Source organism: Nematostella vectensis, chromosome 10 (genome assembly GCF_932526225.1).
Source record: "Nematostella vectensis chromosome 10, jaNemVect1.1, whole genome shotgun sequence".
In the NCBI taxonomy this organism is placed as follows: Eukaryota; Metazoa; Cnidaria; class Anthozoa; order Actiniaria; family Edwardsiidae; genus Nematostella; species Nematostella vectensis.
Genome location: NC_064043.1, coordinates 4,103,169 through 4,130,698, shown reverse-complemented (window position 1 = coordinate 4,130,698; position 27,530 = coordinate 4,103,169). Strand labels below are relative to the sequence as shown.

The following is a 27,530-nucleotide window of genomic DNA, read 5'->3' as shown; positions in this document are numbered from 1 at the left end:
GGATAGCGTGAAGAGAAGCAGTTACAAGAAGACCTAAATACCATGACAGAGGAGAACCAGGTAAGAGGGATAGCGTGAAGGAGAAGTAGTTACAGGAGACCTAAATACCATGACAGAGGAGAACCAGGTAAGAGGGATAGCGTGAAGGAAAAGCAGTTACAAGAAGACCTAAATACCATGACAGAGGAGAACCAGGTAAGAGGGATAGCGTGAAGGAGAAGCAGTTACAGGAGACCTAAATACCATGACAGAGGAGAACCAGGTAAGAGGGATAGCGTGAAGGAGAAGTAGTTACAGGAGACCTAAATACCATGACAGAGGAGAACCAGGTAAGAGGGATAGCGTGAAGAGAAGCAGTTACAAGAAGACCTAAATACCATGACAGAGGAGAACCAGGTAAGAGGGATAGCGTGAAGGAGAAGCAGTTACAAGAAGACCTAAATACCATGACAGAGGAGAACCAGGTAAGAGGGATAGCGTGAAGGAAAAGCAGTTACAAGAAGACCTAAATACCATGACAGAGGAGAACCAGGTAAGAGGGATAGCGTGAAGGAGAAGCAGTTACAAGAAGACCTAAATACCATGACAGAGGAGAACCAGGTAAGAGGGATAGCGTGAAGGAGAAGCAGTTACAAGAAGACCTAAATACCATGACAGAGGAGAACCAGGTAAGAGGGATAGCGTGAAGGAAAAGCAGTTACAAGAAGACCTAAATACCATGACAGAGGAGAACCAGGTAAGAGGGATAGCGTGAAGGAAAAGCAGTTACAAGAAGACCTAAATACCATGACAGAGGAGAACCAGGTAAGAGGGATAGCGTGAAGGAAAAGCAGTTACAAGAAGACCTAAATACCATGACAGAGGAGAACCAGGTAAGAGGGATAGCGTGAAGGAAAAGCAGTTACAAGAAGACCTAAATACCATGACAGAGGAGAACCAGGTAAGAGGGATAGCGTGAAGGAGAAGCAGTTACAAGAAGACCTATATACCATGACAGAGGAGAACCAGGTAAGAGGGATAGCGTGAAGGAAAAGCAGTTACAAGAAGACCTAAATACCATGACAGGAGAACCAGGTAAGAGGGATAGCGTGAAGGAAAAGCAGTTACAAGAAGACCTAAATACCATGACAGAGGAGAACCAGGTAAGAGGGATAGCGTGAAGGAAAAGCAGTTACAAGGAGACCTAAATACCATGACAGAGGAGAACCAGGTAAGAGGGATAGCGTGAAGGAGAAGCAGTTACAAGAAGACCTAAATACCATGACAGAGGAGAACCAGGTAAGAGGGATAGCGTGAAGGAGAAGCAGTTACAAGAAGACCTAAATACCATGACAGAGGAGAACCAGGTAAGAGGGATAGCGTGAAGGAAAAGCAGTTACAGGAGACCTGAACACTATGACATAGGAGAACCAGGTTAGGAGGGTACGGTGAGGGAATCGGTGATTACAGGAGGGACCTGAGCACTGTGGCATTGGGATCCAGGTTAGAAGGGGGCAGTGAGGGAACCGGTGATTACAGGAGGAGCTGAGCACTTTGGCATAAGAGAACCAGGTTAGAGGGGTGCGGTGAGAAGGGCAAGGGTAAAAAACTGCAGGAGAACATGAATACCGTGGTAGTTGGGAACCAGTTGTGCGGATACAGGTGTGGGGGCGATATGTCACTAGAAGACAAGAACGGTAGCTTGCCTGCCTGTTTGCTTTAGTGAAAGATTTTGTTCGCTGTGTGTCCTGTCAAGTCATTAATGGTGATATAATTGCATTACAGGCGATTCATCAGCAGCTGCAGGAGTGCTTGGAGGAGCAAGAGAATCTCAAGATCCAGATCTCAGACTACGCACGGCAAGTCGCCAGGGTGGAGGAACTACTCGCACAGAAGGTACGGGCGGGTTTTATGATACGTACACGGTTTATCAGGTACGGGTCACGGTGCGGGAGGAAGATTCAGCCGAATACGTACACAGGGAGGGGCCGGTTTATCAGGTACGGGTCACGGTGCGGGAGGAAGATTTAGCCGAATACGTACACAGGGAGGGGCCGGTTTATCAGGTACGGGTCACGGTGCGGGAGGAAGATTCAGCCGAATACGTACACAGGGAGGGGCCGGTTTATCAGGTACCGGTCAAGGTGCGGAAGGAAGATTTAGCCGAATACGTACACAGGGAGGGGTCGGTTTATCAGGTACGGGTCACGGTGCGGGAGGAAGATTTAGCTGAATACGTACACAGGGAGGGGCCGGTTTATCAGGTACGGGTCACGGTGCGGGAGGAAGATTTAGCCGAATACGTACACAGGGAGCGGTCGGTTTATCAGGTACGGGTCACGGTGCGGGAGGAAGATTTAGCTGAATACGTACACAGGGAGGGGCCGGTTTATCAGGTACGGGTCACGGTGCGGGAGGAAGATTTAGCCGAATACGTACACAGGGAGGGGTCGGTTTATCAGGTACGGGTCAAGGTGCGGAAGGAAGATTTAGCTAAATACGTACACAGGGAGGGGTCGGTTTATCAGGTACGGGTCACGGTGCGGGAGGAAGATTTAGCCGAATACGTACACAGGGAGGGGTCGGTTTATCAGGTACGGGTCACGGTGCGGGAGGAAGATTTAGCCGAATACGTACACAGGGAGGGGTCGGTTTATCAGGTACGGGTCACAGTGCGGAAGGAAGATTTAGCCGAATACGTACACAGGGAGGGGTCGGTTTATCAGGTACGGGTCACGGTGCGGGAGGAAGATTTAGCTGAATACATACACAGGGAGGGGTCGGTTTATCAGGTACGGGTCACGGTGCGGAAGGAAGATTTAGCTGAATACGTGCACAGGGAGGGGTCGGTTTATCAGGTACCGGTTAAGGTGCGGGAGGAAGATTTAGCTGAATACGTACACAGGGAGGGGTCGGTTTATCAGGTACGGGTCACGGTGCGGAAGGAAGATTTAGCTGAATACGTACACAGGAAGGGGTCGGTTTATCAGGTACCGGACAAGGTGCGGGAGGAAGATTTAGCTGAATACGTACACAGGGAGGAGTCGGTTTATCAGGTACGGGTCACGGTGCGGGTGGAAGATTTAGCTGAATACGTACACAGGGAGGGGTCGGTTTATCAGGTACGGGTCACGGTGCGGAAGGAAGATTTAGCCGAATACGTACACAGGGAAGGGCCGGTTTATCAGGTACGGATCACGGTGCGGAAGGAAGATTTAGCTGAATACGTACACAGGGAGGGGTCGGTTTATCAGGTACCGGTCAAGGTGCGGAAGGAAGATTTAGCCGAATACGTACACAGGGAGGGGTCGGTTTATCAGGTACCGGTCAAGGTGCGGGAGGAAGATTTAGCTGAATACGTACACAGGGAGGGGTCGGTTTATCAGGTACGGGTCACGGTGCGGGAGGAAGATTTAGCTGAATACGTACACAGGGAGGGGCCCGGTTTATCAGGTACGGGTCAAGGTGCGGAAGGAAGATTTAGCTAAATACGTACACAGGGAGGGGCCGGTTTATCAGGTACGGGTCAAGGTGCGGAAGGAAGATTTAGCTAAATACGTACACAGGGAGAGGCCGGTTTATCAGGTACGGGTCAAGGTGCGGAAGGGAGATTTAGCTAAATACGTACACAGGGAGGGGCCGGTTTATCAGGTACGGGTCACGGTGCGGAAGGAAGATTTAGCCGAATACGTACACAGGGAGGGGTCGGTTTATCAGGTACGGGTCACGGTGCGGGAGGAAGATTTAGCCGAATACGTACACAGGGAGGGGCCGGTTTATCAGGTACGGGTCAAGGTGCGGAAGGAAGATTTAGCCGAATACGTACACAAGGAGGGGCCGGTTTATCAGGTACGGGTCAAGGTGCGGAAGGAAGATTTAGCTGAATACGTACACAGGGAGGGGTCGGTTTATCAGGTACGGGTCACGGTGCGGAAGGAAGATTTAGCCGAATACGTACACAGGGAAGGGTCGGTTTATCAGGTACGGATCACGGTGCGGGAGGAAGATTTAGCTGAATACGTACACAGGGAGGGGTCGGTTTATCAGGTACCGGTCAAGGTGCGGAAGGAAGATTTAGCCGAATACGTACACAGGGAGGGGTCGGTTTATCAGGTACCGGTCAAGGTGCGGGAGGAAGATTTAGCTGAATACGTACACAGGGAGGGGCCGGTTTATCAGGTACGGGTCACGGTGCGGGAGGAAGATTTAGCTGAATACGTACACAGGGAGGGGCCCGGTTTATCAGGTACGGGTCAAGGTGCGGAAGGAAGATTTAGCTAAATACGTACACAGGGAGGGGCCGGTTTATCAGGTACGGGTCAAGGTGCGGAAGGAAGATTTAGCTAAATACGTACACAGGGAGAGGCCGGTTTATCAGGTACGGGTCAATGTGCGGAAGGAAGATTTAGCTAAATACGTACACAGGGAGGGGCCGGTTTATCAGGTACGGGTCACGGTGCGGAAGGAAGATTTAGCTGAATACGTACACAGGGAGGGGTCGGTTTATCAGGTACGGGTCACGGTGCGGGAGGAAGATTTAGCCGAATCCGTACACAGGGAAGGGTCGGTTTATCAGGTACGGGTCAAGGTGCGGGAGGAAGATTTAGCTGAATACGTACACAGGGAAGGGTCGGTTTATCAGGTACGGGTCAAGGTGCGGGAGGAAGATTTAGCCGAATACGTACACAGGGAAGGGTCGGTTTATCAGGTACGGGTGCGAGCGAAACGTTCACGAACTGCGCAAAAGTTTCGGACCAGCGTAACATTACACAAAGTTATGCACCTTCCCCGAAAAATAAGCGCCCCATTTGATCCAAAACTATTGATAAGCGCCTCCCTCGGATAAGCGTCCAATTTAAGTACAAGGGGACTGGGGAATTTGTCAGGGTTGGGTCGGTCCGGAGCGTTGGTCGGGGTAACTATTGTCAAGGCCAAGGTTACGGTACATGAGTACATAAAGCGATTTGGAAACGAAAGCACTTCTATACATTGTAGTACATATATACGTATGCAGGATGCATATTTAATACCCAAGCTAGATACAACAAAGATTCTACAAAGTGTCCCCCGATCTCTATATCCATAGGAACAAGAGAAGGAGGACATCCTTGAGCAGTACCGCACGCTGACGTCTGAAGCTGAGCGACTCGCGAGCGAGACCAAGCACTCGACAGGCCAGGTGACCAACTACCGCATGGAGATCGCGCAACGAGAGCAGGGCGAGCGAGAACTGCGTGACAAGATCCGACGCCTGGAAGCTGATATCGAACAGGTTTGTGCTGATATCAACAAGTTTGTGCTGATATCGAACAGGTTTGTGCTGATATCAACAAGTTTGTGCTGATATCGAACAGGTTTGCGCTGATATCAACAAGTTTGTGCTGATATCGAACAGGTTTGCGCTGATATCGAACAAGTTTGTGCTGATATCAACAAGTTTGTGCTGATATCGAACAGGTTTGCGCTGATATCGAACAGGTTTGTGCTGATATAAACAAGTTTGTGCCTATATCGAACAGGTTTGCGCTGATATCGAACAGGTTTGTGCTGATATAGAACAGGTTTGTCCTCGGCGTGAACCCAGGCGTTCCACGCAGGCTTTTGTTTGGACTCCCTGTGGTTGGTTGTGATGCACAGGAAACCATTTCCCCATTTTCAGATTCTCTTTTCCCAGCTCCTCGTGCCTGACGGCCAACCACAGGGGCATGCCGGGGACTCGACTGGTACGCCCCGGTAACCTGAGTTCGAAAACCTGCATTGAGGCTGTAGGGTTTTAACCTCCTTGTTCGAACTAACTTAGGAAGTTCTCAGTCCTTCAAACACTGGGTATGACTGTGCAGAACCAGATAGGTTTGTCCGCAAGTTTAACTTAGCGTGACTAAAACATAAAACCATAATACAAAGTATAGTCTAACTCATACATTTAATTAAAATTGTTTTCTTGTGGCAAACTGTTTATGACCCTTCGCATGCACGCCGACAACGGCTCGAGGAACAAGTGCGAAAAAATGCCTTCAGGCTTATAAAAAGCTCTAATTCTAAACTAGTTTTAATACACTTGCCCACGCTTTGTGTACAGGTACGGGTGGACTTACACCAAGATGACATGCTTATAGTGCGAAAAGCCAAGCCACGGAGCAGGTCACTGGCCAGTAAAGCCTGCAGGCTTCGGAGATAGCATTATAGTAATTATATCCAATAGTGTGATTTATAGAATTTTATTCAGAATTCATTCGCCTTTTTACGGCATACGCTAAACTCTTATTTAGGGCCATCTTTGTAAACATTCGCATTTGGATATAGACCAATGATAAAAAGATAAAATAAAGAAGCAAGATAATGATAAAATAAAGAAACAATTGTAACGAAATAAAACTAAATAATTCTAAATAGGAAGTATAAAGTGTATAAATATCATTCTAAATTCTTTTGTCAGTAATCCTTATGAATTTTACATAAATCTTAAAATGAATAAAGGTCTCAACTTCTTAATTTGTTCTCCTCATCCTTTCCTGCTGTTTTTCCATTTCCTTCTCACAATTCCTTTCCTCTCAATTTCTTTCTCGCCACCTCCATTGCATGTCGATGTTGACATGTTAGCGATGGCTATGGATCAGGTTTCCCTATTATTCCTTGCTGTCTCTCGATATATTTTTTAACTTCATCCAGTTGAAGTAAGGGTTGTTGATGTGCCAATCGTCTCTACTGGGCGCCTTTTCCCTATTAAAGTAGTATCGTAAGGACAAAAAGAGAGCCCTCTCGTGGATGGTCTAGGGGCAAAATACACATGATGGATTGTACACTGCACTTGCTATATGTATTTTTTTATTTTCGATGATGGCGAAGATATTTGAGTATTTATTTATGTTTATGAAACCATTTCATCCACTAAAAGGACTTTTAAAAAAATTGGCATCTGTTTGCTATTACCTCATCTAGCCTATATTACCTTATCTAGCCTATATTACCTCATCTAGACTACTGTATACTTTCACTTAAACCATTGAGAAAGTAAAGATCACCACTCAAAATTGATGAATTTGCCCAACTAAAATGAAGTTGATAAATTAAATACGGTAATTCCTTTCTTGAGCGGTCATTCTTTTTGAAGCTGCTAGCTGAGCAGAGGTGAGTACGTAGTGGTTAACATATAGCGGCACTAAACAAGTTTGTTTAAATTCTTTAAATACTTTCAAAAGTGTAAAGTGATTCTACTCAGCCTCGGCCTCCCTATAAAGGGGTAAAACTGAATTCACTTAGAGAACTAGTTAGTTTTATCAAGGTTTTGAATGATCTAGATGATATGTGTTGCCTGCCTTTAATGTTTATTAATCTTACTTGCAGTATGTCTCCTCTAACGAGGGTTACGAGATCCAAGTGTCCGGTTTAACGAGGTCCATGGCTCAGATGGAGGAGCAGCTACGACAGGCAAATGAAGACAGGGTGAGTTCTGAGGGCCACTTCACACAGGTTTAGCGTGTAACCATGTTGGAGGCATGTGTGTTGAGCCCTGTGCAAACACCGCCAACATCAGCCAACATTGCTGGTACTGCTACACTCGATTGACCGTACGACAAGGGAAATGATTTCGGATTACCTCACAGTATCTCTCGACACAGCGTGCAAACAGCTTAAACATCATCAGCCTTGTCATCTGCATATCTGGCTCCGCTACACTCGTTTGACTGTACGACAATGGAAATGATTACGGATTACCTCACAGTATCTCCCGACACAGCGTGCAAACAGCGCTAGAATCAGCATTGCCATCAGCAATTGAATTGCTGGTACCGCATCTCCAAACACAGTGCGAACAGCGTTAGAATTGCTGACCCAGTAATGTTGGCTGCTTCATCAAGTAATGCTGGAGGTGTTTGCAGGGGGCTAAAGGCTTGTCCATGTGGGATCCATGTCCATGAGGCTGATCCATGTGCTGTGTTTTCCCTAAGGAAAGTCTCCTCCAAGACATTGCGGCTGTTCGTGAGCTGTGCATGAAGTTGGACCAGACGCGTGAGTCTCTCTCTCGTCAGCTAGCTGCCAAATCTATGGATCAGGAACAGGTGAGTGGTGGTGTTGATGGTGATGGTGATGGTGATGGTGATGGTGATGGTGATGATGGTGATGATGGTGGTCGTGGTAATGATAATGGTGAAGGTGAAAGTGGTTGTAATGGTGGTAGTGATGGTGGTGGTGATGGTGATGATGGTGATGATGGTGGTCGTGGTAATGATAATGGTGAAGGTTAAAGTGGTTGTAATGGTGGTAGTGATGGTGGTGGTGATGGTGATGGTGATGGTGGTGGTGATGATGGTGGTGATGGTGGTGATGGTGATGGTGGTGGTGGTGGTGATGGTGATGTTGGTGATGGTGGTGGTCGTGGTAATGATAATGGTGAAGGTGAAAGTGGTTGTAATGGTGGTAGTGATGGTGATGGTGATGGTGATGGTGGTGGTAATGGTGGTGGTGATGGTGGTGGTGATGGTGATGGTGGTGGTGATGGTGATGGTGATGGTGATGGTGATGGTGGTGGTGGTGGTGGTGGTGATGGTGGTGGTGATGATGATGATGATGATGATGATGGTGATGATGATGGTGATGGTGGTGGTCGTGGTAATGATAATGGTGAAGGTGAAAGTGGTCGTAATGGTGGTAGTGAAAGTGGTTGTAATGGTGCTGCTGATGGTGCTGATGGTGATGGTGAAGCTGGACCTGACTCGTGAGTCTCTCTCTCGTCAGCTAGCTGCCAAATCTATGGACCAGGAACAGGTGAGTGATGGTGATCATGATGGTGAAGGTGATGGTGATGGTGATGGCGAAGGTGATAGTGGTGGTGATAGTGGTGGTGGTGATGGTGATGGTAATGGTGATCGTGGTGATGGTGATAGTGGTGGTGATGATGGTGATTGTGATGGTGATGGTGATAGTGGTGGTGATGGTGATAGTGGTGGTGATGGTGATGGTGATGGTTATGGTTATGGTAATGGTGATCGTGATGGTGATGGTGGTGATGAGGTGGTGATGGTGATAGTGGTGGTGATGGTAATAGTGGTGGTGATGATGGTGATAGTGGTGGTGATGGTAATGGTGATGGTGATCGTGATGGTAATGGTGATCGTGATGGTGATCGTGATCGTGGTCGAATCGAAGTCATAGAAGCGCTTCAAACAGGCAACATACAACTCATGTCTGACCACGGAACAGAGCTCGGACCGAAATTGTTGGTTTTTGTTGAGGGAGAACCCGGAAAAATACACTCGGAGCAAAGGTGAGAACTGACAAACTTACATTGAAAACGAATTACTTTTCTCAATTTTAGCTTCGAGAACTTCTTGATGACGCAAAAGGCGAGACTGAAACTCTCAGGAGAAAGGTACCGCATCAGTTATCTTGAAATTATTCTAGGTCGTTGTTGTTGTCGCCGTCGTTGCTGTCGTTGTTGATGTTGTCTTTGTTGTTGTCGTGTATTGGCTTGAAGCCTGTCTTTCTATTCTAGGGTTACAACGTTTAAGTCACTCTAGGAAACCAGTAAAGCGCTGTACATAAAAGACATTTCTTTATTTATTCTCTATTTTTTATTCGCTGCGTCAGGTGTTTGCTGAAAAAGAAAATATACGAAGCTTGGAGTCAGTTATTGCCAAGCAACGGCAGAAAGTGAGTTTTTTTCTCAAAACTGTATGTTTCTCTTGCTTCTTCTTCCCTTCGACATGTTGTCTTGCTGAATGCGTAGGGCCAAGTTTTCTTTTTTTTACTGTGCCATGTTTGATTTTAGGAATATGTCGAGCGTAAATCTCTTGGTACCTCGATGGAGGAAGTTAGCAGATTACGAGAAGAGCTTGTCAAGAACGACCATGAAAAGTAATATATTCTCCTCTCCTCACTCCTCAACCCCCTTATCCTCGTGTCTTTTTCCCCTTCCACCTCTATCACTCTTCCCCTGCCCCTTCTTTCTGACTCTCGGGAACCCAGGGCGTCGAGTTAACCGTAACGAGGCGCGAGAACCAGGCCTTTCCCTCCCCTACCCCCTACCCCTCCGCCGGCCTTGTTCCGCCTCGTTCTCGCGCCTCGCTACGGTTACCTCGACGCCTTGGTTCCCTCGTTCCCCCTTTCTCTTAATCCTCCATTTCCTTGTTCTCCTATTATTCCGCCTCTTCACTGATAAGCATGTTATAGTGTGCTATCTCAAGATACACCCGCGGAATATGTTTCTTTTTATTTTAGATCTATACAAAGGGAGGAGATAGATACCCTGAGACAAGCCTCTGACAGACTTGAGGATGAGGTGGCAAGGCTCAGGAAGCACTTAATCGCTGAGAAATACGAGAGGTGAGGGCTATATCCCCGCAAGGGCGTGGCCAGCTTAGGGGAGGGAGAGCTCGAAGTTGACTTTTTTAAATCGAACCCAATAGGTAACTCGAACTTCCTGAAAAATCGACAGATAAATTATCCCTTTATTTGTTTCACGTGATTTTTAATAGTCTTTGAACTCTCTTTAACAATTTAAACTACCAAACAGTTTTCTGGCTTCCGCCATTTTCTTTTTTTGTGTGTTGGGAGATGTTCCTTAGTAAATTAACTGCCCTTGTTTCGCCTTAACTGACAGACGGGTCCCTTAGATCGTATCTCTATTTGTTTCCTTGTTTTGGCCGAGGATTGACAGATGGTGAGTGCTGACTGATCTTGTTATTGCTTATCTTTTTTTAGAGAAAAACTTCTTCACGAAACTAGTAGGACTGGATCACGTGAGTAACATTTATTTTTGTTCCTATTCGTGTTCACTTTTCGTTATTGTATGTTTAAATTATTGATAATCGCCACCATTTGTCGTGTGCTTCAGGATTTTCTCGTAACACACGTCGCGTGTCGATGTCGTTCACTTAACGTTATTGTGTGTATATGTCGTTGTTTATCGCCATCGTTAGTCGCGTGTCGATGTCGTTCACTTATCGTTATTGTGTGTCTATATCGTTGTTTATCGCCATTGTTCGTCGCGTGTTGATATCGTTCACTTATCGTTATTGTGTGTCTATATCGTTGTTTATCGCCATCGTTTGTCGTGTGCTGCAAGTTATTCTCGTAACACACGTCGCGTGTCGATGTCGTTCACTTATCGTTATTGTGTGTCTATATCGTTGTTTATCGCCATCGTTTGTCGTGTGCTGCAGGTTATTCTCGTAACACGGATCAGCGTCTCCACACGTCCTTCACTAGTAGCGAGTTCGCCAAAATGAAACCCAAAGACATGTCTTCACCACTCGCGTCCGACTACAGCGACACCGGGCGGGCCATCTCACCCATCCGACGAATCAACCACAGCGACGACGTAAGCTCATCATCGTATTTTTATTAATTTGAATTATATTTATCATCATCATCATCATCATCATTGTCGTCGTCATCATGATCGCCATCATCACATGATCATCATTACAGTCATTATGCATCATCATCACTACCATCATCATTATCGTCATGATGCATCATCATCATCATTACCGTCATTATGCATCATCATCATTACCGTCATTATGCATCATCATCATCATTACCGTCATTATGCATCATCATCATCATTACCGTCATTATGCATCATCATCACTACCATCATCATTACCGTCATGATGCATCATCATCATCATTACCGTCATGATGCATCATCATCATCATTACCGTCATTATGCATCATCATCATTACCATCATTATGCATCATCATCATCATTACCGTCATTATGCATCATCATCATCATTACCGTCATTATGCATCATCATCATCATTACCGTCATTATGCATCATGATCATTACCGTCATTATGCATCATCATCATCATTACCGTCATTATGCATCATCATCAACATTACCGTCATTATGCATCATCATCAACATTACCGTCATTATGCATCATCATCATCATTACCGTCATTATGCATCATCATCATCATTACCGTCATTATGCACCATCATCATCATTACCGTCATTATGCATCATCATCATCATTACCGTCATTATGCATCATCATCATCATTACCGTCATTATGCATCATCATCACTACCATCATCATTACCGTCATGATGCATCATCATCATCATTACCGTCATGATGCATCATCATCATCATTACCGTCATTATGCATCATCATCATTACCGTCATTATGCATCATCATTACCGTCATTATGCATCATCATCATCATTACCGTCATTATGCATCATGATCATTACCGTCATGCATCATCATCATCATTACCGTCATTATGCATCATCATCATCATTACCGTCATTATGCATCATCATCATCATTACCGTCATTATGCACCATCATCATCATTACCGTCATTATACATCATCATCACTATCATCATCATTACCGTCATTATGCATCATCATCATTACCGTCATTATGCATCATCATCATCATTACCGTCATTATGCATCATCATCATCATTACCGTCATTATGCATCATCATCATTACCGTCATTATGCATCATCATCATCATTACCGTCATTATGCATCATCATCATTATCATTACCGTCATTATGCATCATCATTACCGTCATTATGCATCATCATTACCGTCATTATGCATCATCATCATCATTACCGTCATTATGCATCATCATTACCGTCATTAAGCATCATCATCATCATTACCGTCATTATGCATCATCATCATCATTACCGTCATTATGCATCATCATCATCATTACCGTCATTATGCATCATCATCATCATTACCGTCATTATACATCATCATCACTATCATCATCATTACCGTCATTATGCATCATCATCATCATTACCGTCATTATGCATCATCATCATCATTACCGTCATTATGCATCATCATTACCGTCATTATGCATCATCATCATCATTACCGTCATTATGCATCATCATCATAATTACCGTCATTATACATCATCATCACTATCATTATCATTACCGTCATTATGCATCATCATCATCATTACCGTCATTATGCATCATCATCATCATTACCGTCATTATACATCATCATCACTATCATCATCATTACCGTCATTATGCATCATCATCATCATTACCGTCATTATGCATCATCATCATCATTACAGTCATTATGCATCATCATTACCGTCATTATGCATCATCATCATCATTACCGTCGTTATGCATCATCATCATAATTACCGTCATTATACATCATCATCACTATCATTATCATTACCGTCATTATGCATCATCATCATCATTACCGTCATTATGCATCATCATCATCATTACCGTCATTATGCATCATCATCATCATTACCGTAATTATGCATCATCATCACTATCATCATCATTACCGTCATTATGCATCATCATCACCATCATCATCATTACCGTCATTATGCATCATCATTACCGTCATTATGCATCATCATCATCATTACCGTCATTATGCATCATCATCATCATTACCGTCATTATGCATCATCATCAACATTACCGTCATTATGCATCATCATCATCATAATCACCAATATACCTTATTACCTTTTATTTTCGCGTCACTTTAATTTTGCGATTTTAAAAAATTTGCGAAAATAAAATGACGCGAAAATTAAGTGCCGCGAAAATTAGGATGCGCGAAAATTAAGTCAGTAAACAAGAAGCCTTTTAGGGAATATTGGCCTTTTAATAAACCTTGTCTATTTAGTCATATAATGTACATATAGTATGGTAAGGGCTTGAGTTGGACTTGCATTTATAGATTTTTATGAAACTATAATTAGCCCCTGCATCTTTCTTACAAATTGTTTCAGTTTTGGTGATTACAGTATATTTTAACCCATTGACTCCTGGCTTTTTTGGAGCTGCATTTACAGAAAACAGACTGAAAACAGATACCTCCTCCCCTATTCTGAGTTTTATACAGCCTGTCAAAGTCAAACACAGCTGCACCTTGTCAGCGGTATCCAAGCTTTCCAACAGTGCTTTGCAGTCCCCACTTTTAATCCCTTTTCATTGTGCTGAAGCCAGCACAAGTTGATGGTTGCTTGTATTTTTCATCAAAAATACAGCTATGAGCATATTAGGAGAGTGTCTCAGGACATCATGAAGTCTTTTGGGGCATAATTGAGTGCTTTGCTTATGGATATTTGCAAGCAAAGGTGGATTCATTATGGGTTTTTCTTGTTTGGATTTGCCTGGATGAGAAAATAATTTTCTAATGAATCACCGCAGCTCTCCTAAATGCTGTCTTTTCTGGAACCAAATTGATTGCAAAATTGTTTACACTGCTATTCTGGGTCTGTATGACCTGGAATTGATTTGTTTGGCTTCGGGGTGAAAAGACTTAAAAACAATCATCTGACTTTGGGGAGAGGAGTGTTGACTGGCCCTCCCCTCGTGAATTTTCCCCTGGATCTCCCAGAATGCTTTGCAATACGTAAAGACATCTTCGTGGTTGTACAATCCTTCAAGGAGTGGACATAGTGTTTTGAGGCCATGGAAATGTACCTGGAGGATCAGAATAAAGGTATCTATTTGTGTCTTGAGCTGTGTTTGCTGATCTCTCTCCCTTGTGTGGTATTTTGAGCGTTTTATTGAGAGGGGTGATTCTGCTTTTCTCTCCTTGTTCGATTTGAGATTTGTCAAAGAACCTGTGCTATTATTTGGCTTAAGAGTAGATGCCAACACCTTGGTTGGATGCATATCTGCAAGACCATTTATCCCTTAGACTGATGCCTGAGTATCTTCATCTTGTTGTGTTTATTTTGAATTTATGAATTTTTTGGGTTGTGGGTACTTCCCAAAGCCGGTACAGGCCGGTTGAGGGGTCAATGTGCTAATTCCACTATTTTTGCAAGATAGTTTTATTCCAAAATCGCGTAATCGCGAAAATAAAGTGATCTGTTTTTTACGAAAATAGAAAAATCGTGAAAATACCGTGTCGCGAAATATCGCCATCTCAAAATCGCGAAATTTTGACGTCGCGAAAATTGAGTGTAATAATCAGGGGAGCGTAGGTGGCAGAGTAATAATTTCGATCTCAGCTGACATGACGGAAAAAACCTTTAAAATGAGCAATTCGAGATAGAGAAAGGCACAATTTCTTACAATGGCCTGATTGACCGGACTGATTTTCAAAACACAAATAACGTGCGGCCGAAATGCATATACCCTGATTTTGGCTTTTTCAGATATTTTTTCCTTGATCATCCTTGTGCTATGTATGGGCTTAGGGACGAAAAGCTCAAATTTCAATGACACTACAAAAAGTCGCATTTAGAAAAAAGTCGCATTTGGAATTTTGTTTGATATTACTCACTAAGTACTTATAGGGGAATTTTCTGCCTTATTAGATCTGAAATAAGCTTATTTAAAGCGTCATGTCATGTTTTTCCTTCATGCCATCTAAGCTTTGTTCCGTGGTCAGACATAAATCGCATGAAGCTGTCTGAGGCGCCTTCGTAATCCAGAATTCCAGCTGCAATAAGAGTGACAAGCTTTCTCCACCATTGCATTATTTTTTTTTTTACTATCTCTGTTGAATTATGATTATTGTCATCGCCATCACGGTCAACATAACCACGCTCATCATTGCATAGGCTAGCGCGGGTTTGTCACGTGATCTGTTATTGCGAGTCGGCTGATGATTGCATCAACATTAATCATACCATTATCAACATATTCATAATCATCACTGTTACGATTTGCATCGTTCCCACCAAATTTGCTGTCTGTCAACATCCTCTCTTATTCTTGATTTTATTATTTTCATATTGCTATCTATTATTCTGTCCTCTTTTGCTCTTTCCTTGATAACAGTCATAGTTCTTATGCTATTGTCGTGCTGTTTCAGGATTATTCAGACGCTAGTTGAGGTCAAAGTTAAATTTTCTGCTGCCATTCCTCTCCGCGTTCTGGAAGAGAATCAGTAAATATTTAATGCTGTAGTTAGTTTTCCTTGTTAGGAAGAAGAGGTAACCTTTGCACTTTAAAGCCCTATGCTAGCGCCAGACCTACAAAACCCTAGAAACCCGCACTTACAGATGTCATTTCCACCCTCGTATGACGGAATAACTTTATATGACGGCCACTTTAAAGAGCCAGCGTCAGCCGCCGCCTCGTCATTCTAACAAAATAACAAGTGTGAGAAAGCATCCATTGTCGTCGTTTGATGGGAAGCAACTGCGACTTTTTTTTTGTTTAATTTGGTAATTGAATTTGTGTAAAGTTTAGATAGTTTATAGTTAATCCGTGGCTGACGAGTGCTCTTTAATTATGTATGGTGGTCTTCATGTTAAGCTTTTCAGCAGTCCTGAGCATGCTCAGAATATAATAGCTTATGCACTTGCATGTCAACTACAAACTGGGGAATTTCGTATTCTTCAAGTCAGTTATATTTATTCTTTCCATAATATAGTATGCGTGACAAATTTACGATTGATTTGGTAAACCAACTTAAAGAACAACGTTTAAGAAAGTTATTTGGAAATTTCACAAGAAAATATATTACAAGGAGAGGGGAAAAAAGGAAAAAAAAAAATAGGAGTGGCTGGCTAAAGTCTTTTTACAGAGAATCCAGACCTCTGTCAATATCTAAGAGAAATATCTTTGAGACGAGGCGTCCCTCATTATAACTGTTTTAACCATTGTCTCCCCTTGTGGCCTCCAAGAGGTTTCCGTATTTCACACGTTATTCATTACTATGGACTAAGAAGCCAGTGCATCTCATTGTATCGCGATGCCCAAAATACGAAGCTGTGCGTTTTCAGTTTGGCTATTCTCACACTTGAATCCAGTCCCTGGTGTTATGTCGGGTTTCCTGTGTGTTCCTTTGTGACGTAATCTGAAGCCCTCTTCTCAAGCTTATTCTCACCAGCCCTCTTGCCTTACGGAAAACCACAGGAGTCCCGAACAGCACGCCATGGACAAGGGTGACTTTGAATCGGTTTAGCCAATCTATTTTCTTATCTTGTGAAGTCAGAAATCACTTCTGGCGCAGTATTGAAAAAGTCTCGATTGGCTGCTCAAGGAATTGCATGAGTAAGACAATCGCTACAGAGAGAACTCATGGCGAATCATAAATCAGTCCGTTTCCCGCTGTCATCATATCCATCACTGGCTAAAAAAAACTCATGTGAATATGTACATATTTAGAAATCCAGTCGTATTTTTTCGGGTAACCCTAATGTGCTACGCTACCAAGTAATTATGGCATGGCAGAATTGTAAAGTTGTTTAGAAGATTTTAAGGAATAAATCGATATTTTATATTGCGGTAAACTTTTTTTGGGAAGGCAAGGGATAGATTTAGACACAACTTCCTGACTGCGTGAACCAAATCTAATTATCTATAACCTTGGCTATTTCAGCTTCGCGTGTATTTTTAGCCGGAAGCTAGTCTTCCATAAGTGGTAATGGCTGCTTTTTAAAGGGTAACATATGCTTCCTGGCTCTTCCATTGTTTATAATTTTGCACGAATAAATACCAAATAAAAAAAAATAAGACAAAGTTTTTCCCCACGAGGCATTCATAAATTCTTGACTTACAGAAAATAAGGCTTTATTTATTATGCCATTTCGCGTTTCAACTACTGTCGGCATTGTTCGTTAACAGAAGGTAGAGCCTTTATTCTCGCTTTTTAATTTCTTCGAGACAAAGGATGTCGACATTCGAGAAGATGCACTTGTGCATCATTAAAAAAAAACGGGGACGCTAAAATCACCATCTGGCAAAGAACATCTATCATTACAAGCCTTCCAGAAGATTGATACTTGATGAAACTGTTACGCAAAACCTTAGCAAGCCAGTAATATGGCAGTAATAGAACACTGTTTCAATCAGGAATTCACCGCTTTGACGGATGATCAATAAAATATGGAAAACGGCTAAAAGCTACATCTAAAGAGTTAGCCCCACGCAGGCCTTTAAATCTTCAGGAGCTAATTCATGCAGATTAGCACTGTTTTTTTTAGCACTGCCAAAAGATAATTAAAACCGCCATCAAATAAATTAATCATAAGGAAGGGAAGAGTTTACTCGGCCGCTATTTTCCGTGCGCGGAATCAGTGGTCTAAAGTAGACACTGTTTTGCAAATTATGGTCGGTTTTCTACAACACCCGGTCAACCAATGATTTTACTCCAGGTAAGCTTCTAGAAAATGTCTTTTTTTTTGCGGAAGGCTTTTTTATTCACCGACTGATACAAACCACCGAGAGTCGCTTATGGGTATTAGCTGATATAGAGTGGTGAAGTCGGTGGGTTTCTAATATGGGATCGTTTATAGTGACTCGAGAAGCACGATTACATATAATGATATTTCTATTGTGGCAGATTTACTTCACCTCACCTTACCCTAAATATAAAAGGAGTTCTAAAGCAACCTGCATATGAATGAATAAGATAAATGCTATTGCCAAATCGAGTAGCTTATTTAGGTAAATTGGGTTAGTCATCGAATCTCTCTGAAGAGTTATCGTTTTACTTCTCTTGTCACACTTGTATAATATTATCAACGTAGACCAAGTAACCCGAAAGTTATTATTGTGCTTTGAGTAACAGGTGGCAATATACTCAATTATTATGCGAGTTTTGCTAATCTGTTTATCGCCTCAAAATGCGGATATCTGCTCTCATCACAACAACTCATACAAGGAGCAATACTTAAAAAAACACGGATAAGAGCCTAACTTACTCGCTCTAAGCACCCGATTTATTCAATTGCATAACAAGTAGCTGTCAAAAGTCAAAAATTACCATTCGAATTTGTTTCATCGCTTTTTTCTCCCACCGGCTGACACCATTTCGCTTCTCCGTCCAGAGCGAGGATGAATCAGCGTTCTGGTATTGAGATGTTGATAAGAATCTATCTTCTACTCGCCCTCTCTCCGATCGTATCTCACGGGTTGGATTACTGCACTCTCTTCTCTACTCGACGAAATGCGTCTTCGAGTTGTCTTTACCACATCTCTACGTCGAATCTTACCCAAGAAGCCAATCACACGTACATCAAAGGTAAACTTATTTATCTTTATAATCAAAGTACTGCTAATAATCGTCGAAAAACGCAGTTCTAGTTGGGTAAACTCTGCAATCATAAAAATATAGTAAGTCTTCCTACTATCGGTTTGCTATATTGCTTTATGTTCAATATTTACAAAGCCTCTTGGTTCTCGCTGAATGAAGGTCTTATAAAATCTCATTTAGGTAATGGTTCACTTTTATTTACTTAGTTTAAAACAGTTAATTTCTTACCAACTAGAAAGTAGTGCAAACATTCTTGAAACAATCGCTGGTAGGCCTTTTTCCTTTCTTGTTTGTAAACGCAAATGTAGTTGTTTAATTTTCAGCTATTGTTAGATGGACTGCTATATATTGTTAATCTTCAGCTGCAGCAATAAATTAGTCCTATTGCAAATACCATATTAATTAATCCCGTTCTAAGTTTAATAAGTTGGCATTTTCATAGATGTCTGCATCTGCATTGTCATTTAATTAAAGAATATTTAACTGATTTATGTGTTGACCAAGGTTTGTTGTCAGAATGATACCAGGGTATCATAATAAACAGAAAGATGACTTTTTCCAGTTGCCTCGAGCAAGACCACAGGGCTTTCTGCGGCCTTCACAAAGGCGGTTTTCTCAGACGTTCAAACAGCTAATTGCCCTTTTTATGTTCTAAAATTGACCAAACGTAGAGCAAGATCTCTCGATTTCCCGACTGGATGATTATTAAATTCTAAAGGCACTATATGTAAGAACAAGTACTTTATTAGACGTCATGCAATCGCCGCTTTACTAGACTGCTTGGTTTTCTCGAGGCTTGGTACGGCTACAAATAGCACGTCTATTGAGAACCGAAAGTGGACCTTCGGCCGTTGTGTATGTGTGTGTGTTGGGGGGAGTACTTGGAATAACAGACGTATAGCTTATAGCGGATTGGTTTATAACATAGGTCCATATATATCCGCACAGACCCCCCTTTCCTCCATTACCACCTCTAACATCTTTGCTTTCAGAGAAAATTGTTCTAACGGGAGGGATTGGTGGGGGCCTGTTTTTTCGGTGGGAAGGGGTGTTTGGGGAATGAATCGTTTTGGACTGTTAAGTGCAATGTCACACCTGACACATCAATGCATGACACATTAATACGTGACACATCAATACGTGACACATCAATACGTTACACATCAATACGTTACACATCAATACGTTACACATCAATACGTGACACATCAATACGTGACACATCAATACGTCACACATCAATACGTGACACATCAATACGTGACGCATCAATACGTGACGCATCAATACGTGACGCATCAATACGTGACACATCAATACGTGACACATCAATACGTGACGCATCAATACGTGACACATCAATACGTGACACATCAATACGTGACACATCAATACGTGACACATCAATACGTGACACATCAATACGTGACGCATCAATACGTGACGCATCAATACGTGACACATCAATACGTGACACATCAATACGTGACACATCAATACGTGACACATCAATACGTGACGCATCAATACGTGACACATCAATACGTGACACATCAATACGTGACGCATCAATACGTGACACATCAATACGTGACGCATCAATACGTGACACATCAATACGTGACACATCAATACGTGACGCATCAATACGTGACGCATCAATACGTGACGCATCAATACGTCACACATCAATACGTGACGCATCAATACGCTGTTATTTCCATCTCCAGTAAGGCTCGAAAGAAATAGCCTGCACAATGGGACAAGCTTTTTCGTCTTCGTGACGAGTTCGGACACCATGGGGTACGGGCGAGGCCGCTTTGTCGGCCTACCCCAGTACGCAAGGAGCTTGGATTGCAACACTTCACAGGTTAGTATCTAATAGGTTACTTGCGCTGAGAAATCACATGAATTATGGCAAACTCGCGCCAAAACAAAAAACAAAACAAAAAGAAATGGTTGCAGACATAACGCCAGAAGGCAACGAAAAAAAATTATTCTTTCAATGAAAATAAGCCGAAATTTCTGGCTCATTTCAAAAGGCGTAGGACGAGAGTTTGCAACCCGTCATTTCTTGCACATCGACTATTGAAACAGCAGCACTATTTGTTAATGAGTCATACAACGCATAAAGAGGCACATAACTGGATAATAAAATTTTGCTTTTTAAGAATTACCATGAGCTGATAAAATTGGCTTTATTTATTAGACACTAGTAAAACTGACGAACCAGGTATTGACAGGGAAGGTGGGAGTTTTAACTCTAAAAAGGGAAGCGCGTTCTTGTTCCCTTCCCCCCCCCCCTCTCCAGCCCTATCCTTGCCCCCAAACCATCAACAACAGCAGTATGATATTTACTGGAAATAAGGAAAAATAGAATGAACTAGAAGCGGGACACTCTTAGTTTGCAGGTGGTTTTGAGGCAAATTCAAGTTTGCATCGCATGATTTTCACCTGGCGAATGCAGGGTACTGGCTCCAGTGTGGTATTCAGGTGAGCAGCACACTTCTCTGTAGTAACTACTCATGCATCTAACTTCGCTCTTAGAAAATGTCGATCAACCTCAATTGAAAACAAAGGTTTATTCGCAAGGAAACTTCAAAATACCCCTCCCCCGCTTTGGGTTGTCAGAAAGCCATATGTAACAAAAAAATTAACCACTCCCCCCTTTTCACTGAGCCAAACACACCCTTTAGCGAAAAGCTAGATCCGCCCCTGTGGAAAAGGATGCTTTGTGTGAATCGGCATTGAGCTGGAGCTTAAAATGGGGGCGTGCACAACACTTGGTCGTCCTGTGGTATATTTAGCATAATACGATACGGTTTATTATTCACACGATACGATACCATGTTTTTCCTTTTTTGTTTACAGATTGCTAACGACAAGTGATAACTCCACGTGTGTAAAGGAATCCAGAATTATCAATAATATTCCAGCTAAATATCCTCCAACGACCCATCAACCACAGCCTAAAACCAAAGGTCATTCAAGCCAGCCTTATTTAACTAAACTTCAATTCTCTTTTTGAATGTACTGTAATGTCCTCCTCCCTGAGGAACACGTAGATTTAAGACGAAATCTTGGTCAGAATAGGGGGATCCAAGGAGATTTTTGTTCATTTTCGGACTTTTAAAACGCTATAAGCATTATCTAAAATGGCGACACTAACTCCTTTTTCTTATTCTTGTTATTGTGCTAAAGACCATTTCATGTGTGGCTCGGGCTGACGCCTTTTTCCTATTAATGTTATTGTAGAATCATGTGCTAAAGACCATTTCATGTGTGGCTCGGGCTGACTCCTTTTTCCTATTCTTGTTATTGTAGAATCATGTGCTAAAGACCATTTCATGTGTGGCTCGGGCTGACTCCTTTTTCCTATTCTTGTTATTGTAGAATCCTGTGCTAAAGACCATTTCATGTGTGGCTCGGGCTGACTCCTTTTTCCTATTCTTGTTATTGTAGAATCCTGTGCTAAAGACCATTTCATGTGTGGCTCGGGCTGACTCCTTTTTCCTATTCTTGTTATTGTAGAATCATGTGCTAAAGACCATTTCATGTGTGGCTCGGGCTGACTCCTTTATCCTATTCTTGTTATTGTAGAATCATGTGCTAAAGACCATTTCATGTGTGGCTCGGACTGACTCCTTTTTCCTATTCTTGGTATTGTAGAATCATGTGCTAAAGACCATTTCATGTGTGGCTCGGGAGAGTGCATCCTCTCATCTTCAGTCTGTAATCGTAAACAAGATTGCCACGACGCCTCGGACGAGACAGACCAACAATGTAAGATGTTGCGATCATATTGAGTCACAGCTCGGGGTGGGGCTCGTGCCCCCCCTCCCCCCCAATATTTTTAGAAATTATAAGGAAATGACCAATAGGGCCGTTTTTGTGCCGCCAATATTTTTTTCTTAATGTTACTGTATCGTGCACTTCCCCCTCAACATTTCGAGGCCTGCTACGGCACTGTCAAGGGGTAAGCATCAACCAAATCTCGCTAGCAAAACTACGGATAAATGTGGTATCACTGAGCCCCGGGTGACGCGCGCTACCGTGGCCACCTTGAATTTTATGCCAATAAGGATGCAAGAAACATACTCTCTGACATGAGCTTTTAGTGCCTTAGCACTGTCCTAGCACTTCCACTAGTAGTAGCAAAAACAAAAACACTGCTTGGGCGGACGGAGGTTTATATGACCATCGGGTATACATGCCTCCAGTGACTCTTTCACTGGGCATTGTGTCAGGCTTAAGTTTACATCAGATCATGGTGGAAATCTCCTAGTCATAATGTTCGTGTCAATCAGAGGTTTTTGCATGCTAATATGAGCTATCCTAGAACATGTCTTGGTAACCTCGGTTTGAGCTCATAACATTATTCTTCAGTCTTTTTGTTTGTTTCAAAAGTATAACTGACCATGGCTCTTTAACTAGCCATCCCTGTTTCAGGTAAAGCATCATCCGAGTCCTGGACCACGTGGTTACGTAATGCTGGCGTGAGCGTGGCTGTGTTAGTCGTCATGATCTTGTTTTTCTATTTTCTTTACAAAACATACGTGCGTAAGCAAGAGCGCAAGCGCGCCGAGCTGCCCCTGCTCGGCCACCCCTCACCAAAAACCAACCACGTGTCAGGGATAACAATCAGCCCCAGTCCCTTGCTGGGGAGGCCCCGGCCTGCGAGGAGCTTGATGGACTTGCAGCGTCAGGAGAAACCGCGTGAGACTGGGGTCAAGTACGCTCGGAGTATGATTGACGTGACAGATCGGAGCGAAATGGCTTCCAAGAGTCCAAAGACTAGTTTCCATGGCAGCGCGGGAAATGTTGCGTATAAGACGGGAAAGTCGTCGCCGGAGTCTAGCAGTACGCGTGCGCGGAATGACAGTTTTCTAAGTCCGCTGGCTAAACCAAACGATAAACCGCACAATGGTGGTGGGAGTAACAATTATCTTAGTCTCCCTAGCTAGCTGAGTACTATCTAAGCCTATGCTTTCAAGACTGTTAAATAACATTTTACATGAGACTTCTAGTCAGTATGTTGAGCCTTAACATACCAGGGTACCGGTACCTGACAGGTCGTTGGACTCTTCGGAAAGAGACTTCTCTATCTGGTGACCTATCAACGACGATAGCGTATCGGGAAGCATAAAGAGGCAGTATTGACTAAAATTTTTGATATTTTATAGATAGGTTGTTAAAAAAAGGACAGCAAAACAAACTTGCAAATAGAACTTTTCAAGTACTTTGAGCGGTGAAATGGATTCTCTCGCAGGATTACAAAGTTCACATAGCGTGTTGATTCTTTTGTCAAAAATGGTGTCGACATTAGTAAAATATTGTTAATCGCCTGTCTGTATTGACGGATCAATGGGGATGGCGGTGCTAAAAGAGATGTAGCCAGTTATTTTCATTTTTTAGATTATCCAGCCCATCCCCATCTTTCCTAAACAATTTTCTAAGATCATTTGCATAACTACTAACCCCCTCGTTTTTGGATTCGTGGAGTCAGATAGAAGATATAAAAGAATCTCAGTCAACCAACATCTTTTTCGTCAAACATTTTGAGAAAGTGCGAGAAAGCATCCTTTTCCAACGGCTGATTTTGGGAACACTATTTCAAATGAGCTAAAAGACTTTGTCTATGGTTATTTCGGGTTGTTTTCACAAAATATCTGTTCTTATATTGAATGAAAACAATAACAAATATGAGGCTGACAACGGCTCTTTAAATATTTCTAGCGCTAGTGTAACGAGAGGTGGGCATGGGCCAGGAATAGAAATAGAAATTTGAAAATAGAACAATCTTTTTTAGAATGGCCCACAACATATGATTACAATCGCTTTATAAGGTGCAGGAATAGAATGGTTGTTATATAAATGCACTTTTTTATTAAAACTTTGAAGCTCTTATAACACAACAGGGATGCCTTTTCTAAACGCAACAAAAAAGTAAAAGTGCAATACCCGAATTTGTGATTAAAGAAATGAGTTTATACAAACAAGAAAAAAAAAAGTTCTATGTGCGCTGTAAAACCCTGTGCAAACTGCGCCAGCACCGGTCAGCATTGCTGGCGAAATCTTGCTTGACTGACAACAAGACAAAGGAAATGTCAGAAAGCAGTAAGTCCAGCCATTTCCCATTGACTTTCCTTTGTCCTATAGTCAGTCAAGCGAAAATTCGCCAGCAATGCTGGCAGGTGGTGGCTTAATAGATATGGAAAAAGAGGAATGGCCCACTTTGTAGGGTATCCTGCCTGTGGTGGCCTCTCCCCTCACGGTGATACGCCACGCCTGGAAGCGATAGTAAATTAACCCTATCAACGAACAGCATCATGTGAGGGTTTTTATTTTTACTTTCTCGTACATCACTAGGGTAATAGCAATAATCCGACAATTTCCATTGTCATTCAAATACAAGGATAGGTCTGAGCTCAATTGTATAAATGACAAACGGCAGAACGACTGCGTAGGAAAATAAGGCCCAATTCATACGTCGTGCTCCTGCTAATCCAAACAATCTAGCTGTTTGGATTAGGCACATGAACAGTTCTACGTCTGAATCAATTATGTTCGGCACAGCAGAATTACGTTCGACACTAAGCGCGACTGCACCAGTCGTGCTGCACGGCAAAAGCTCGACACCGTTTCAAACGTCGAGCTTTTGAAGTGGCATATCAAGTACCTTATTTTGTGCCACAGAAACCTAGCATCAAGTCAAGTTTTACTACTCGCAATCTATTGAGCGCGACTTATTTCGACGTTCAACCCAGTGCAATTGTGTCGATACAAAGAGGCACTTAGATTCGGCACGACAGGAGAGCGACGAATTAATCGGGCCTAAAAGCTGCCCACCCCCAACCCCTAAAGAGATTACTATGGTCTTAAAATAATTCAGACTTCCAAGGCTTATTGGTTTTTATTCGAGTCAGTTAACATATTATTGATATTTTGCACGAGAACACAGCGGTCATTGTCGCACGGGATGGGGTATTTTCTCGACTATGATTGTCAATGAAAAAAAAATGCCCTGAAACATCCAAAGCACCGCGGTGAAGTTAGCAACTAATTCAGCAGCTAATTCAAGTAGTGAAGTTAGCAGCGAATTCAGCAGCTAATTCAAGTAGTGAAGCTAGCAGCGAATTCAGCAACCAATTCGAACCAAAGTTATAATAACGTCCTGATTTAACCAAATCTCGTCTGCAAACACTTAAGACATATAATAGATACTACTTAACAAAAGTATACATGCACCCGGCAAGACAACCTTTGCCTTGAATCTTCTCGACGGCATCGATAACTTTTTGTACGATATAATTTACATGCAACCCGAGTTAGAATGCATCATTACTTTTGTCAATGTAGTATTGGGCTACCTGTAGTAGCAGAGGGACTAGGGGGACTGGGGCGAAGGAAGATGGCGGCCTCCTAGAGCGATCGGACTACGATTGTATGGTAGCACCTTAGAGTATCTTAAACACAATAAACGTCTTACTACATGGTGTCAGAAGATGGCAAGCAGCACGCCATTCGTGAAGCCACCCGAAGTATTGGAAATTTCGAGCGGAAATCCAGCGTTTGCTTGGAAAAAGTGGAAGCAAAAATTCGAAATTTATTTGAAGGCCACTGCCACCTCCACGAAGCCTGACGAAGTCAAGGTGGGTTTACTGCTCAATCATATTGGAGACAAATGCCTAGAAATATATAGTAACTTTGTATTTCGCCCTGATCAACCAAACCCAGATGGTGGAGACCCTATACTGGGCGAAAACCCGGATAATTACAAGACGGTGATAGAGAAGTTTGACCAACATTTTACTAAACGAGACCCACAGTTAATGCTCCGCGAGAAGTTCTGGCTCCAGCTCCAACGAGAACCAAATCAGAGTTTTGACTCCTGGGTAGTCACTGTAAGAAAAAGGGCTGCAGAATGTAAATTCCCACCCGAATTCCTCGAGCAGCAAGCTATAAGGGATAAGCTTACCTTTTCCTGTGTAGATGATAGGTCTAAATTGAAGTTGTACGATGAAGGGGCAGGGCTTTCACTCGATAAAACAATAACAATCCTCTCGATGAAAGAAGCATCTAGTCGGGAACTACAAGAATCAAAGACGGCAACAATCGAGAGAGTAGGATTGAGAGCACCTGGAAAAACAGCACCCCAGTATGCACAGCGGTCCGAGACAAAAAGTCAACGGAGACAGCCACCTGATAGATGCGGATACTGTGGCAGAGACCATCCTTGAGGCAAAATCAACTGTCCAGCAGCTAACGTGCGTTGTGATAAATGCACCAAAGTTGGGCACTTCGCTGCTGTATGTAGAAGCAAACCGAACACAAGAGTAAGTCAAGTAGAAGATGCACATGAGGGTGAGGTTTTAGAGCATAACCCGACATTCGTGGGACGGGTTTTGGCAGTCCCTCAAACAGATAATACATTACCGGATCAAGATAAAAACTTCGACATCACGTCTTCCGAAAATCAAGTCAGTGAGGCCGAAGCATTAATGCCTGAGATATCTACCGATTATATTCGCGATCCTGGATGGCATGTGAA

The 27,530-nt window shown here is 42.8% G+C and overlaps 2 protein-coding genes across 4 annotated transcripts in view; both read left to right on the top strand.

The window, feature by feature from the left end:
- LOC116612227 (centrosomal protein of 135 kDa-like) overlaps nt 1-17,224 on the top strand; it is a 41,720-nt gene extending 24,496 nt beyond the window's left edge. Inside the window, exons 16-27 of one of the 3 annotated variants that reach the window (XM_048733164.1) lie at nt 1,765-1,875; nt 5,066-5,251; nt 7,324-7,422; nt 7,929-8,039; nt 8,716-8,745; nt 9,296-9,349; nt 9,568-9,630; nt 9,749-9,834; nt 10,198-10,302; nt 10,681-10,718; nt 11,142-11,299; nt 15,809-17,224. In XM_048733164.1, the coding sequence (XP_048589121.1) occupies nt 1,765-1,875; nt 5,066-5,251; nt 7,324-7,422; nt 7,929-8,039; nt 8,716-8,745; nt 9,296-9,349; nt 9,568-9,630; nt 9,749-9,834; nt 10,198-10,302; nt 10,681-10,718; nt 11,142-11,299; nt 15,809-15,829 (1,062 nt within the window). In that variant the 3' untranslated portion in view covers nt 15,830-17,224. Of the gene's footprint in view, nt 1-1,764; nt 1,876-5,065; nt 5,252-6,058; nt 7,423-7,928; nt 8,040-8,715; nt 8,746-9,295; nt 9,350-9,567; nt 9,631-9,748; nt 9,835-10,197; nt 10,303-10,680; nt 10,719-11,141; nt 11,300-15,808 lie in introns of those variants that run through there. The other 2 variants (XM_048733165.1, XM_048733166.1) reach the window with 2 other exon arrangements.
- Nucleotides 17,225-17,944: 720 nt separating this feature from the next.
- LOC116612231 lies at nt 17,945-24,324 on the top strand. Its single transcript, XM_032372869.2, has 7 exons — nt 17,945-18,098; nt 18,774-18,967; nt 20,710-20,849; nt 21,384-21,472; nt 21,851-21,960; nt 22,649-22,762; nt 23,429-24,324. Exons 2-7 carry the CDS (start codon nt 18,781-18,783, stop codon nt 23,941-23,943), a joined length of 1,155 nt encoding a protein of 384 aa, XP_032228760.2. The 5' UTR covers nt 17,945-18,098; nt 18,774-18,780; the 3' UTR covers nt 23,944-24,324.
- Nucleotides 24,325-27,530: the final 3,206 nt, after the last annotated feature.